At 43.9% G+C, this 14450-nt stretch overlaps 1 protein-coding gene across 3 annotated transcripts in view; it reads left to right on the forward strand.

Annotated features, from left to right (window-relative positions):
- The first annotated feature begins 970 nt into the window (after positions 1 to 970).
- Positions 971 to 14450, forward strand: part of LOC146796832 (metalloproteinase inhibitor 1-like) — a 37852-nt gene continuing 24372 nt past the window's right edge. For 2 of the 3 annotated variants that reach the window (XM_085629572.1, XM_085629574.1), the window contains exons 1-2: positions 971 to 1069; positions 6853 to 7022. In XM_085629572.1, the coding sequence (XP_085485698.1) occupies positions 6896 to 7022 (127 nt within the window). In that variant the 5' untranslated portion in view covers positions 971 to 1069; positions 6853 to 6895. Of the gene's footprint in view, positions 1079 to 6852; positions 7023 to 14450 lie in introns of all 3 variants that reach the window. The other variant, XM_085629573.1, reaches the window with a different exon arrangement.

Genomic DNA, 14450 nt, shown 5'->3' on the forward strand with positions numbered 1-14450 from the left:
TCCTACAGTAAGGAATGCAAAACAACACCCTACATCTTCATTTGTTTGCCTGTGTTCGTGTGCAGTAATAATTATGTTGCAGTATCTTTTGTTCTGCTTGCCTTTTTGCTTTGTATTTAAGTAGCTTTACTTCACTAGGTGCACCATTTATGCAGCTAACTAACTCGGTTTGCAATAAGATTAAAACAGGGCCTGATCCAGTACCTTGGTGGCTTATGTCGAAGAGTATAACGTGTTGCATGACACGGATGGACCACTTCAAAATTGAAGCAAAAAAGTAAACTATGGTGGAGTCAAATAGGGCCATACCCTAAACTAGCTTGACAAAACCATCTAAGATTGTCACCCATGCTTGTCCATGTGTGCAGGCAGCCATTTGAAATGTTTTTTGTCACGTGGTAACAAAATTACAAGATAGCTTTGTGTGTGTGTGTGTGTGTATGCGTGTGTACACGTGGGCAAGCTTGCTCAGGCATGGTGGCCATTTTACAAAGACGTGACAAACTCTGTTCCAAAATTCCTGCCCATGCATCCCCATGCATGCTTCAACAGCCACCTGGAAAAGGCTTTTGCCATACATTGTGCAAAAGCAAACAAACACTGCCAGACTTAATAGATCAGTTCCAGGACCTTAAAGGTGAGCACTACTTGCTTTGGCAATGCTTGTTTCATTTTACCTTCAGTATTTTTTAAATTCTACCTTAACTTTCTTAGGTATGTTCCATGTAATTTGACTGAGTTTACCTGACTGTTATCCTTTGTTGTTATTGTCTTTTATATCTCTTTATCAGGAACATCTCTAAAGCCAGCCTCCAGTACCTTGCGGTTTTCCTGACCTTTTCCATAGTTTATGTTGGGTATGTGTCATAATGGGAGGAGCAGCATGTTGATCTCTGCCAGGTGCTTCCAGGCAGCCTCTCCCACTGGAGAACGCCTAGCCTGCTTGCTCAATGCTGACTGTCTTATAAAAGGCCTTCTGGCTCATTCAAAATCCAGTCAACTCCTGAAAGGACGCAAAGCTTTCCCACCATCAGACTTTGAGGCACTTGACTCGAGCTTGAAGCAACAGGTGAGGAAGGTCTGTATATATATATGTTATGTTAGCTAGTCTTCTAATGCGCAGAGCTACTCCGAGGAGTGTCCCGGCGCGAGATATATATATATATATATATATATATATATATATATATATATATATATATATATATATATATATATTACCTACTGGCGGTTGCCAGTAGGTAGTTATAGTTAGGACCCTGTTTCCATAGGAAATCCGCAACATTCTATTTTGAATAACTTTGGCGCCGGTCGACGAATCCTTGCGAATTTCTCAAAATAGGTGGGGCGCTCCGCTCCGCTCCTACCCTGAAAGTCTCGGGGGGATTCGTCAAGCGGGGGCTGAGATAAAAGGGGGGTCCCAAAACGCGTTTTTCCCATGCATTTTTCCATAGGACCTTTAGACAGGGCTACAGCCCGAACGGCTGAACAGAATTACTAGAAATTTGGCAGAGAGGTAGTCCTCAGGTCAAGGAAGTGCCTTTTGTAGGTTTGGTGTAAATCTGTTCAGTAGATTCTGAGAAAATAGCCTTTAAATCAATATATATCTTAGCCAGCTTACGGTACGCTTACCGTAAGCTTACCGTACGCGTACGGTGGCGTGCGCGAGCGCGATTCTGATTGGCTGTTACATCTAAGTAAACATTCGAATCGGTCGAAACCAGGAAGCGGCGGCCGCCATTTTCTCTCTCGCACTCTGAGGGGGGGGCTGTAAACAAAGGCAAAAAACATATAAAGGGGCTGTTTAGACAGCGCCCATGCACATAGCCATGTTAGTTGAGTCCTCAAAGATCCCCCAAGGCCAAAAACGGTAAATTTTTATTTTTTGAAAATTTCGCCGATTACGCTTACCGTACGCGTACGGTGCGCTTACGCTAAAAATTTTAATAAAAAAAAAAAAACACTCTCTGTGCATGGCATATTATTGTCATCACTTACAAATTAAATTTAACAGATTACCTATCACAAGGAAGCGCATAATATGTCCTCCATGTGCGCACGGTGCGTAACGTGGGCACGCGGTGCGCGTAGCGCACTGCGTGCCCACCTTGCGTGTACGACACTAACTGCGTAAAGTGGGCGCGCGGTGCGCGAAGCGCACCGTGCGCGCACGGAACGAACTGCGTTAAGTGGGCGTGCACGCCACGAATGGCGTAAAGTAACTTAGCATTTAAAAAAACGTACAAATTCACTGAAAAAACCATAGGTTTCACACACGTTATAGTTAGGAATTAGCATTTAAAAAACCTTGCAAATTCACTGAAAAAACCATAGGTTTCAGACATGTTATAGTTAGCGGAAATTTTACTGATAAAAAACCAATGAAATTCCCCCGTTATAGTTAGTGCAGGCAACTATAACTCACGCGACCGCAATCTTCTGCTGATGACATATGTGTCTTTATGAAAAAAAAATATTTGTAATATATGTATAGCTAAAAATTTATGGAAGAAGACATGGGCAAATAAGTGTCTAAATACAGTATTAGCATCAGCAGAGGATTGCGGTCGCGTGAGTTATAGTTGCCAGCACTAACTATAACGGGGGAATTTCATTGGTTTTTTATCAGTAAAATTTCCGCTAACTATAACATGTCTGAAACCTATGGTTTTTTCAGTGAATATATATATATATATATATATGTGTGTGTGAATATAAATCTGCGTGTGAGTGTGTATATATATATGTGTGTGTGTATATATATATATATATAAATATATATATTTATATATATATTTTTTTTTTTAAATCGATATCATACTGTAGTAATGGACTTTACTGTGGATTAATTGACTAGAAAGACAGCACAACATCTTGGTCGAAGCAAGGACAGCTATCCAATTTGCCAGGCAGTTTTCTGGGAATGCTTGAACTTTAAGTACTTTGCATTTAGAACGTGCTGCCTATGAGGAGATCAATTTGGCTTCAACGTTACCCCGACTGCGTGATGGAAAAATAACGCTCTGAGCAGAGGGCAATAATTCTGAAGGAGATTATTCTCTCTCTCTCTCTCTCTCTCTCTCTCTCTCTCTCTCTCTCTCTCTCTCTCTCTCTATATATATATATATATATATATATATATATGAGAAAGTGAATATATAAACTAAAGTCCTATAGGCCATAACAGTCGGCTGTGTACTGCTTCCCGCTTGAGCACTAGGACTCAGTTCAGCCAGTCAAGATGTTGTGATGCTCCTGAAAGTGGGTCAAACTTGTACAGCCGTATCCAAGTTTAGCAGCACATTTCCGCACCGCTAGCTATTTTACGAAACTGGCAAGAACATTTTATATTAAATGTTGTAGTTATTGAAATGTGTGTTGACTGGCGCTGCGATGACCGGGGAGCAGCAGTTGGCTGCTGCACTGCAGGGGAGGTGTGGCCGGCAGGCCTAGGAGTAAAGCACTCAGGACAAGTGGCTCAGGGGCATATTAACAAGCGGCAGCGATAAGTATTGCTGGCCGCTCTTAGCGTGAGTAATTTTATCACCTGCTATCGCAGGAAATTATCGCCATGCTAGCATTGTATTAACAGCGCATAGCGCAATGGCGATAATTTCCCAGCGATAGCGCTGTTTTCCATAGAACATCGCTGGTTTTCCAGCGATGTTCCATGGAAAACAGCGATGAACTTGCTGATACGACCCTGTGGTCGTATCAGCATAATCCACCCCCAATGGTAAGTATAGCTAAGTCTGCATTTTAGAAGATGTTAGTTTTTGGAGAAAACAGCTGTGTTCTCCAAAAACTAACGTCTGCTAAAACGCGTGGGCAGCCTTGTGAATATCGCGATGTGTACATCAGCGATATTTAGAAGGTTGTACTGCCCAGTGATGCCCACTTTGCATCTCACTAGAGATGCAAAGGGAGGTGTCGGGTAAAAGGGTGCTAACATGCGCTAATGCATGTTATCACCCTCTTGTAAATAAGGAGATATTTTTATCTCTGCTCTTTTGGCTTTAAAAGCCAAAAAAGCGGAGATATGGCCCTTGTAAATATGCCCCTTGGTTTTTAGCAGTGGTGGTGCAGGTGGTTCTAAACTGGCCCCACTTGCCGGCGCCCACATGTATTACTTGTGACCCACGTGGTACGCGAGACCCCCGGGCCGGGTAACATATTGAGGACACACCTGCTGCACACGGGTGCGTCCTTTGACTCCATTCTACCAGTTATCTCACTAGCGGAACATTACAAAAGGGATGGTGAATCAGGTGTGGGGATTGTTCGTTTTTTGTTTTTCATAAACAAATTGCAGGTTTGTGAGTTTGTTTTTGAAAAACCAAATAAAATGTTTGTGAAGTGACGGGAAATCTGATGAGGGCTGTCTAGCAAACACCTGCACACTAAAAGGGACCATTGTACGGTAATGGCCGCAGGGACAGCAATCCTCTCTAAATTCGGCGGAAGGCAGTTCATCAGGGTGGGAGGCACCCTGACGTGTTATCTTTCATCCGTAAAATGCACAATCAGACCCTTCGAGGGGCCTTTACAGCGCCCGTGGAGTCGCAGTGGGTTTCGCATGATTATATATTTGTAGCATTTGCCACGTAATCCATCATCGACTACATAATCTGCAGAGTTTAACAAAAAATGTTTTGTTTCAAGCGCAAACACATAAATAATTACAAAAATTATGGAGAGTTGGGTTCCTGCACACCGGAACCTTTCTCACAAAGGTTGGCTGGTCATCTTGAGTTTACTTATTGCTTGGGAGTTTAATTTTTACTAATATGGTGAACTCTTTTCCTAGGCATTATTACCACGTGTAAAAATGACAAAATAATGAACTAATACTACTACAAAAATGTGCGGCATTATGTTGTATAACTATCTGTTTCTTGTTGCATAATTTGTTTGACCCTGCCACATAATTTGGTCCTCCTCTGCCGCATAATTCGAGTGTCCCTTCCTATAAAGAAAAGGTGCAGAAGTGGGTGCCTTAAGGTATGCCAGTGGTTATAATTAGGGCTTGGCAGAATGTGAATGCATACCTGCCAACACACATGGTGCCACCGTGTGTCACACGACATTGTCTCCCATCACACGGTCCCGCAGTGAGGAGCCGATATCACAGGTAGCAGGAAGAACAAGCTGAAAACTACTTTAAGTAGTGGTTTTCCAGCTCATTTTCTGATGTCCATTAAGGTGTGCAACAAAAACCCAGGACATTGGCACCAGCCTCAGCAAGATTTGTTTTTTTTTTTCAGAGGAGGGGGCTTGGCGGTGGGGTGGGGAGCCTCGGAGGTATTTCTTGGCATGAGGCCCGCCCCTTTCATGGTTCCACCCCCTCCTCAAACAGTGAGATTTTTCTGCAAGTTGGCAGGTATGAGAATGAGGCAGGCGCCAGCTCTGATGCAACATTAGTTCCTGCAGAATGAAAGCTGGGCCACCTGATGACAACTCTGGAACATTTATTGCAGCTGGGTTTCGTCTTCACCCTTGACATCCACATATGCAAACAGTGGGTGTGTATAGGACGCTGATGTGTATGTCAACCTGCTATTAATACATCTGTTTGACTAAGATTTCTCCTCCTTGTAACACATGGGCATGGTATGTTAGGAAGCCTCTTACATCATAACATTAGGTATGACACAAATACATCACATTGTCAAAGGAAGCTCTTGTGTGCCACTCTGCTATCAGTAAAAAGTATATCTTTGATTGTTTGTCTTTGTAGCAAGAGGCTCCTACCCATATGCAATTCTGCGTGGAATAATATTTCGAACATCATGCAGAAGTTCTTCTATAATCAGGACAAGGGAATGTGTGTCTCTATTATTTCACATACTATGTGGAAGATTCGGTACATGTATGAGAAATGACCCCAGCCTCTTTATTAGTCTAGGGGGTGGTGGTAGCGCAGATTGCAGGGCATCCATCAATATGTAGATATGCCATTAAATGTACTCCTAATCCGCCCTCGTACTCCTACAGCAGCTCTTAGCTACCAAAGGGCTATGATTCTGGATGACGTCATGCTGGCAGGAAACAGAAGAGGCCCCCTGCCTGCATTGCCGTCTCATGCCCCATTTCTATGCTATATATGAACAATGGCCTATAGATTCACATTCCAACATCTCCTAAAGTGGTAGAAATGTGTATCTAATCTTTGACATATACGGGGCCCTAAAGACCTTTACTTTTCAGTGCAGTTCCCAGATGTGGAGTGGATATTGGGGTACATCTGGCGGCGTCAGCAGCCCTCCTCACCAGAACTGAGGCATTGCTGGACACCGGGTGCATGCAATGCTTTGCCAGGCATGGATGGCCAAGCCGGAAAGGAGAGTGCAATAGACACTCGCTCCCTGACCCTTCTTCTACCCACAGGTCCCCTTCGAGAAGTAGGGCCTGTTGCCTTTGACACTTCAGCTGAACCTTAGCAATGGACTAAGTGGCCATTGCTGCAAACCACTGGCCATAGACTCATGAATCAGGGCCTCCGACCGCTCAGTAGTTTTCAGAATCAAGCTGCATACCTCCTAGTCTCCTCACAGAAAGGCAGGCTGTCCCTGAAGGTGTACTTTAGTCTGTGCAGCCTGAGGATATTACAAACAGCTGTCAATACAAATGACCTCTGTCAAGGACCACAAAGACTCCAGTGAATCTGGCCACCTTAATTACCCCTGCAGTGCAAGCCCACATCACATGAGAACATTAGGACAGTTAGAATATTCCCTAGAATGCTAGGTATTTCGGTGACAGTGCAGTGAAGGGTACCATCTTGCCACCTGTACCCAACCTCAACTGTTTAAAATATACAGCTTTGCTCTCCTATTTTCCTGTCTCCGTTAGAACAATCCCAGCAGAGGTACAACAGCTGACCTTCAGGAAATCCATGGATCCCAGAAAGTGTATCTTGCTTGTGGCAGGTCTTCTGTTCCTGGAGATCTCTAGCCCTGTGGAGGCTTGCTCATGTTTACCTTCAGTTCTACAGAACAGTTACTGCGATACAGCTGCTGTTGGTGAGTTGAAAAAAATAAAAGAAAATGATATTCTTTACTTCTGTTTTTTTAGAAATTGTTGCTTTTTAATGTCTGGCATTAGGCAAGACCCTTTGATTTTACTAAAATGATATATTTAATATACTTCTGCTTAGGGGTTCTCAGCCAGAGCTCTTCACCCATTCATCTGCTGTTGTGTCATTCACATGTTTCTTATATATTTAATATACTTCTATATAGGGGTTCTCAGACAGAACTCTTCATCCATTCATCTGCTGTTGTGTCATTCACATGTTTCTTCTTTTAACTACAGCATGCAGCACAGTGCAATGGGTCAGCCGACTTCATTCACTGATTAACATCACCGTGAGTGACAGCAGCTGGCTCTTTCACAAGGAGCACATCCATACACAAAGTAGTTCCTTTCAGTGCCAGGGACCACTATGTTTAAGTGTGTGCATTTTGAGACCCCCACAATATATTTTTGCTGTTCACCACTGTTTTGTTTAGGTAGAGCTAATCGGACAGCACAGCTGTTCCAAGCTTACCAAGAGCCCATCTGTGGTTTTAGCCTGCTCATTGCTTACCACTGGTTAGCTTTAATGCCACTCATATTGCTCACTTCTTATTCAATGGCTTTCCGTATTGTAGCTTTTCAATCTTGTGTTTGTCACTCCACTGGAGCATAGCATCTCAAGCAACTGTCTGAGTGACTGGCATGTTATCAATCAATCAATCAATCAATCAATCAATCAATCAATCAATCAATCAATCTATCGGGGATTTATAGAGTGCAAGGCTACTCACAGAGTGTCCTGGTGCTAAAAAGGATTATGTTCAACTGAACCCTCTCACACTAGTGTCCTCACTGAAAAGCTGCATTGAAAAACCAGGTTTTGAATGATGCCTTAAGCAATTTTCCTCCCTCGATGCACTCACATTTGGATGAAGGGCATTCCACTCCAGTGCAGCAAGTTGGGAGAAAGATGAAAAAACAATTTTTTTTCTGACTAGCACTACATGTTCCAATATGTGGGAAGGGAGCCAAACAACAAGATCTCTGTATTCTGGCATTAAATTGTAAATTACTAGCCCACATCCACTGAAAACAGCCACCAGACAGTTCTTAAATGTCTTCGGTCCTTAAGGACAGTTGTTTCTATGGAAAGAAAAAGAAGTGTGTCATCAGCAGATGACACTATCCAGACCCCAAAGAACTCAACTAAGGAGGCCAAAGGAGCCATATACATGTTAAACAGAGTTGGGCTTAGAGCAGATCCTTGTGGGACTTCAAAATTGGTTACTTTACGGTTGGAAGCATACAGAGCCATCCAGAAACACTGGCTTCTATTGGTGAGAAAAGAGCCAACCCATGCCAGAACAGAACCTCTGACTCCGATGTCTTTCTTTCAGCCTCTTTTGCATGATCAAGTACCAACTTGATGGAATCTGTTAACTCCACTAGTACTGATTCGGTCTAAATCTTGACTGTGAGTAGTGTAACAGCTGCCCCTGTTCAAAGCTTTCGGAGAGCTGCCCATTCATGAGCTTCTCCAATATATTTGACACCGCAGGTAAAAGGGAATTCTGCCTGAAATTACCAAGCACTGACTGTCTGCCAACAGTGTTTTTTTAGTAAATGAATTAGTTTGGCCGGTTTCCAGCAAGTTGACAGTGGCTGATTGGATGAAACTATTGAATAATTGATTCAGAAGCAGAAGCAGATTGATCATCTTCAAGCTAGCAATCAAAACCCATGGAGGGCATGGATCATTAGGTGAACCAGATTTACCATAGCGATTTATAAATTCCACTGCTGACTTTTAGCAACCGTTTTTTTCTTTTATCTTAAGCACTTCATGAGTGTGAGTGTCTTTTTCATCTGTCTCATCTGCTTCTCTTCCTCCACCCTCACTTATGTTGCTTTCTCTTGCCTGAATACAATGCCTAAGTTATGGACTTGTAAATACTGGAGCTGGCACTATCAAAGGTTGCGGTGCCAAACACAAAGACTGTGGAGTATTGATTACCCCTCATGCCTCTTTAATCCGAGGCATGAGAGAGGCAATTGGACGGGCAATGCCTGACCTTTATCTCAGTCTTGAGGGTCCTTTTTTATTCCTCAATTCTCCCATTGTCTCTATTTTTCCATCTTTCTCTACCTTCTTTTTTCATCCTTTTATATTTTGTATTTCTTCCTCCGCTCTGGATCAAAGTTTTATAAGGAAAAAATAAGTGCCAATGGGCCCCACCTGCAACCTGCAGCTCAAGTTAAGCACTGCCCAAATATTTCTCCCCCACCTTCCACAGCATTCCACTTTTCCACTGTTCTCTGGTTGCTTCTCTGCCCACCCTCCTTGTGCTTCTATGACCCTAGCTCTCTGTGTTACTTTCCCCACCCTCCATATTGCTTCCCCTGTGTATCTTCCTCCATGTTACATTACCACGTGTTGGTACCCCAATCGCTCCTCCTTGAAAAGAAGCCTTTGCGCTATTTGTTTTTTAATTTGCTGATCCTTTGTGAATTGGTAAATAAAAAAAAGAAAAGTAAAGGCCTATGTTTTGTTAAATAAAAATAAAAATAAAGGCAAATGTACCTACAAAATAACACATCCACTGCAGTTATATGATCCCACCTATTTTTAGGTATGCTGCACATTATCAGTGATGCTATACGGCATAGCTAAAAACATTGACAAAGCCCACAGGTCCCGAAGGTGAGACCTACTGGGTTTGCCAGTGATTGCTTTTATGTTGGTGAAAGCCAGGATGCAACCCTTTTAGATTTATTCCTTGCATATATGAATGACCTAGACATCCAAATAAATTATTCAAAATCCTATATTATGACTTGTGGTCACCCATGCACTAAGCCCAAGCTTTTTAAAATGAGAGATTACAACTTAGTAAAGGTGAAAGATTTTAATTATTTAGGAATTATTTTTATTCAGTCACTTAGTTGGACATCACTTTTAACATTAAGTCTTCAGTCCTTCAGTAGGAACATTGAGGCCATATTTAGATTTGCTCAAAAGTCAAAAGCAAACCAATCATAGAAATGCTGAGTTTGTATAGGAGCCACATATCATGGTGAGAACATATGGTGCCGGGCTATGGGGCTATAGTAAAACTGGTACTCTTCTAAGAGTAGAAAATCATTTTACTCGCTATTGTAAGTACCGGAAGGCACAGGCGGTTAAATATGCTAGAAGGAACTCAGGATAACACACGTGGAGGATCTGATTGATTTGCCCCCTTTACTACTCCGGGTCAAAATCTGGGGGTCACCCGAGGCCCGCCTAGCTAGCACATGCATTACTGACTGACTGTCACTTGAAAGAATTGAAAGAATAATTTTAAAAACGAGGTTTACTTAAACTATAAGAAAATCCCCGAATAATTGGGCCAGAACATAAACTGTGCGTCAAAGAATGCACCTTGGAACACCCTATGAATATTCATCTAGAAAGGCTCAGACTAAAGAATCATTTGTCAAATATGCCCAAGTCTCAACAACACGCAGTATAGAGCGTTATTTAGGGTGGATTAAAACCCTACATATTGATATTGGCAAACTCTTTTTAGACTGTGCATATTCCACTTTAAATTTGCCTTTTCCATGTCAGGGTCATGGAAGCAAGATTTACCGCCTTCCGTATATGATTATGCCTCAAAGCACTACACTAGTCACTTAACTTTGTGCTGTACTTTGAACACAGGGCATGAGACACTCTTTCCTGGCCCCGATTTTGCATGAATCAAACCCGAGACACATAAAGGAAGGATTAATATTTCAGTCTTTAGGATCCCCCGAAATTTGTTATGCGTTATTAAATTTTATCAAATTTGCATTTTGCATTAGTAAACGATATAGACCATAATACCACATAATTTGATGGAATGACTCAATTGACAGATATGTATCTTCTTAACTTTCTTTTATTGTTAAAATGACAATGGTCTCGGATCTTAGTGCAATCAAAGAAGGGCTTGTTTTCAATCTGCTGTGAAAATTATTTTTAAAAGTGCATCATGAATCAATTTTAATATATGGGTTTTAATGCTGACATTTTTAAATGTATTTTATTTCTTTTGCTATGCTTTTATCGCTCCGACCGCATAAAGACTTGTTTGACTTACTGAGTAGGGTGTTAACCCCCTAAGCAACAGCCACAATCCCTACCAGGGTGAACCACAAAAATCAATAAATTAACTTGTGCTTAACCCTCTGTTAGCTTGGCACAAAAGCAGTCAGGCTTATCTGAGTGGAAATGTGCAAAGTATTATGCAGCACTTGCATGGTGATAAAGTAAAAACACAACACAAGAAAAATCCCACAGCAATTAAAAAACTAGAGTAAATTTAAATAATTTTTTTGACAAAAAAACAATAAAAATTCAATTAGTAAAACCAGAGCTATGAATTTTTAAAGCTGCCTGCCTGAACAATGCAGGGGTGACAAGTCCTTCGGGTGAAGGAAAAGCACAGCCTATTTAGTTATTTAGTTACAAGTGGGGCTGCACCCAGCTCTGTCCCACCACCCTGCCAGTTGATAGCCCATCCAGGCAGACCAAATCCCTCTATTTCGTAACTGTCTCGGAGGAATAAACAAAGTTCAACTGCCAACTACAACTAGTCAAGTGACCCAGTAACAGGCTGCAGGCCCCAACTAGTTAGGGCAAGAAAATGCCAACTTTCTAAAAGTGGCTTGTAAAACTTGTAACTTAAAATCCTATTTTAACATTAAAGAGGATTTTTAGTTGCAATTTCTCAAACACCAAACATGGAAAGTTCACCTGTTCCCAATCAAAAAATTGCAGTTATTAAATATAATAAGGCAACCAAATGTTATCCTATGAGAGAGGTAGGCCTCACAGTAGTTAAAAACTAATGTAGGTGTTTTTCACGACCAGAGCATGTGAAACTTAAAAGTGCATCTCCAACCTTTTAATTATAGTGCACCCTGTCCTATGGCCTACCTTAAGGGTGACATATCCAATAAAAGGGGAATTTAAGGCTTGGCAATGGGGTTATGTTACCAAGTCAAATTTGCAGTTTAAAATTGCATTCAGGCTCCAATGGCAGATCTGGAACATATTTTAAGGAGCTATTTAAGTGGGTGGCACAATATGTGTTGCAGCCCCACTAGTAGCATTTAATTTACAAGTCCTGGGTGTATGTCATACAATCCTACAAAGGTCTTATAAGTAAATTAAATATGTCATTCATGTGTAAGCCAATTTTCCCATGCTCAAATGAGAGAGCATAAAAATGTTAGCACTGGTTGGCAGTGGTAAAGTGCACAGAGTCCTAAAGCCAACAAAAACAAATTCAGCGGGGGGGGAGGAGCCTAGCGCTTGACCAAGATGGCCGCGTGAGCTCTGAGCTCCCGAGACCCTCGCGCCCTCCGTCGACTATCCTGTCTGCATGCACGGCATCGTGTAGATGACTCGTCAGGGAGGCGATTGATGCTACCCGAGGTCGGATCGCCCACCGGGAACCGGAGTTATGCATGGTGGAAGATTGCGGCCTATCTCCGAGGGATGCCAGGGGCTGGAGTTGGCAGGATGCCCGACCTCTAATTGAACAACAGCGGGCGGGCGAGGTGTGAACTGTCGGATGGAGGTCCCCGTCCTTTCACTTTCACTTTCTCTCCCTTTGTCTGCCCTGCCCCTGGAGAGCTCTTGGTGGCTTTATTTTCCTTTGGACGCTCTACATGCTACTCCGGCGGCCCACTGCAGACCTGATCACTCCTGATTCCTCTTGCTGAGAGAGGGCCGTCTTATCGGAACCGAACTGCTTGGTGCCAACCATGTCGGGCAAAGCAGAGGTGGATCGGCTGAAGCCTAAGTCTACCAGGCGGGGAGCCTATTCTCAAGCTAATAATATGGACCGCTATGCTCTGCAGAAGGGGTCACCGAGTGGGTCGAGCCAGTCCCCGGATACCCAGAAGGAGGTCTCGCCCTTGGCCCCGGAGCTATCGCTGCAGGATGTCATGGGGGCGCTCGAGGGGATGCAGACCTCGATTGGGAGACAATTTGATGCCCTGGCGCATAAAGTGGATACCATCTTGGTGGATGTTAACCTGATCCGCGCAGATTTGTCAAAACCAACGAACGGGTTAAAACCCTGGACCTCAAGACCACGGGCCTCGCCGTTGAGGTTTCGGAACTGCAGACCGAGGTTCGTAAGCTGAGGACCGAGGGTGATCTCGCCGCCCGTTGGCTGGAGGACTTTGAGAGCCGGGCCAGGCGCAACAACGTGCGCGTTATCGGGGTCCCGGAGTCCTCGGATGAGGCTTCGGTTGACCTGCTCGTGGAGGACTTGGTGCTTAACCATCTGCAGCCCAAGGGTCTTGGGAAGTTCTTCGCGGTTGAAAGGGCCCACAGAGTGCCGGGTGGGAAGCCCAGGGTGGGAGCCCCGCCGAGGCCGATCGTCGCCCGGCTCTTTCATTTTCGAGATCGGGACGCTATCCTGCAAGCATCGAGGGTAACGGGCCCGGTCCCCTTCCAGAACGCGTCGGTGAATTTCTATCCTGATTTCACCCAGCAGGTGCAGAGGCAGAGACAGGGCTTTCTGGGGGTGAAGAGGCGCCTTCGGGAGAGGGATCTGAAGTATGCCATGCTCTTCCCTGCCAGATTACGTGTGGTGTACGAAGACCGGACATTCTTTTTTGAGTCTCCCGCCATGGCCGATGAATGGCTGGACGCTTTGCCCCGACGACGGACGGGAGAGGACACTGCCGCGGATGGGGACAGTGGCCGGGATGGGCAAGGGTGATGTTTTCAGAGCTGGTCTGACTCGATTTGACTTTATCGAATGACTTGAATAGAGTGCAGTAAATGCGGAGGGTTGCGGGAGGACGAGGGGACCTCTTTCCTCCCTTAGGGTACTTTTTGTAGATTTGGGTTTGGTAGGGCGACAGGCACACTGCAAGTTGGGGGGGCTTTGTAAGCTGCAGCAGGGGTGCAGGGTGGGGGGGATGGTTGGGATTTTGGGTTTGTTGTTGGGGGGTTTTTTTCTGCAAGGCATAATGATCATTCTCGGGATTGTTCCATGGTGGCTCTTCAGGTGGGGGGTGGGCCTCTTTGTGTTTGGGGATGGGGGTAGAGGTTTAAGTGTTATTAGCTGGAATGTTAATGGTTTGGGAGATCGCATTAAGCGCGGGATAGTTTTGCAACACTTGAAACGGTCAATGCCAGATGTTGCCCTACTGCAGGAGACACACCTTATAGGTAATACGTGTTATGCTCTTAATAGGAAGGGTTATAAATTCATAGCTCATTCGGGATTTTCCTCCGGTTCCAGGGGTGTGGGCATCCTAGTCAGGGCCTCGCTACCATTTGAGGTGGACTCCACAATTGTTGACGATAGGGGGAGGTTTGTGGCGGTGGCGGGGAGGTGGGAAGGTAGAACTTTGGTTTTGGTTTCGGTTTATGTCCCTCCAGC

This window comes from Triturus cristatus, chromosome 10 (assembly GCF_964204655.1).
Source record: "Triturus cristatus chromosome 10, aTriCri1.1, whole genome shotgun sequence".
Lineage (NCBI taxonomy): Eukaryota > Metazoa > Chordata > Amphibia > Caudata > Salamandridae > Triturus > Triturus cristatus.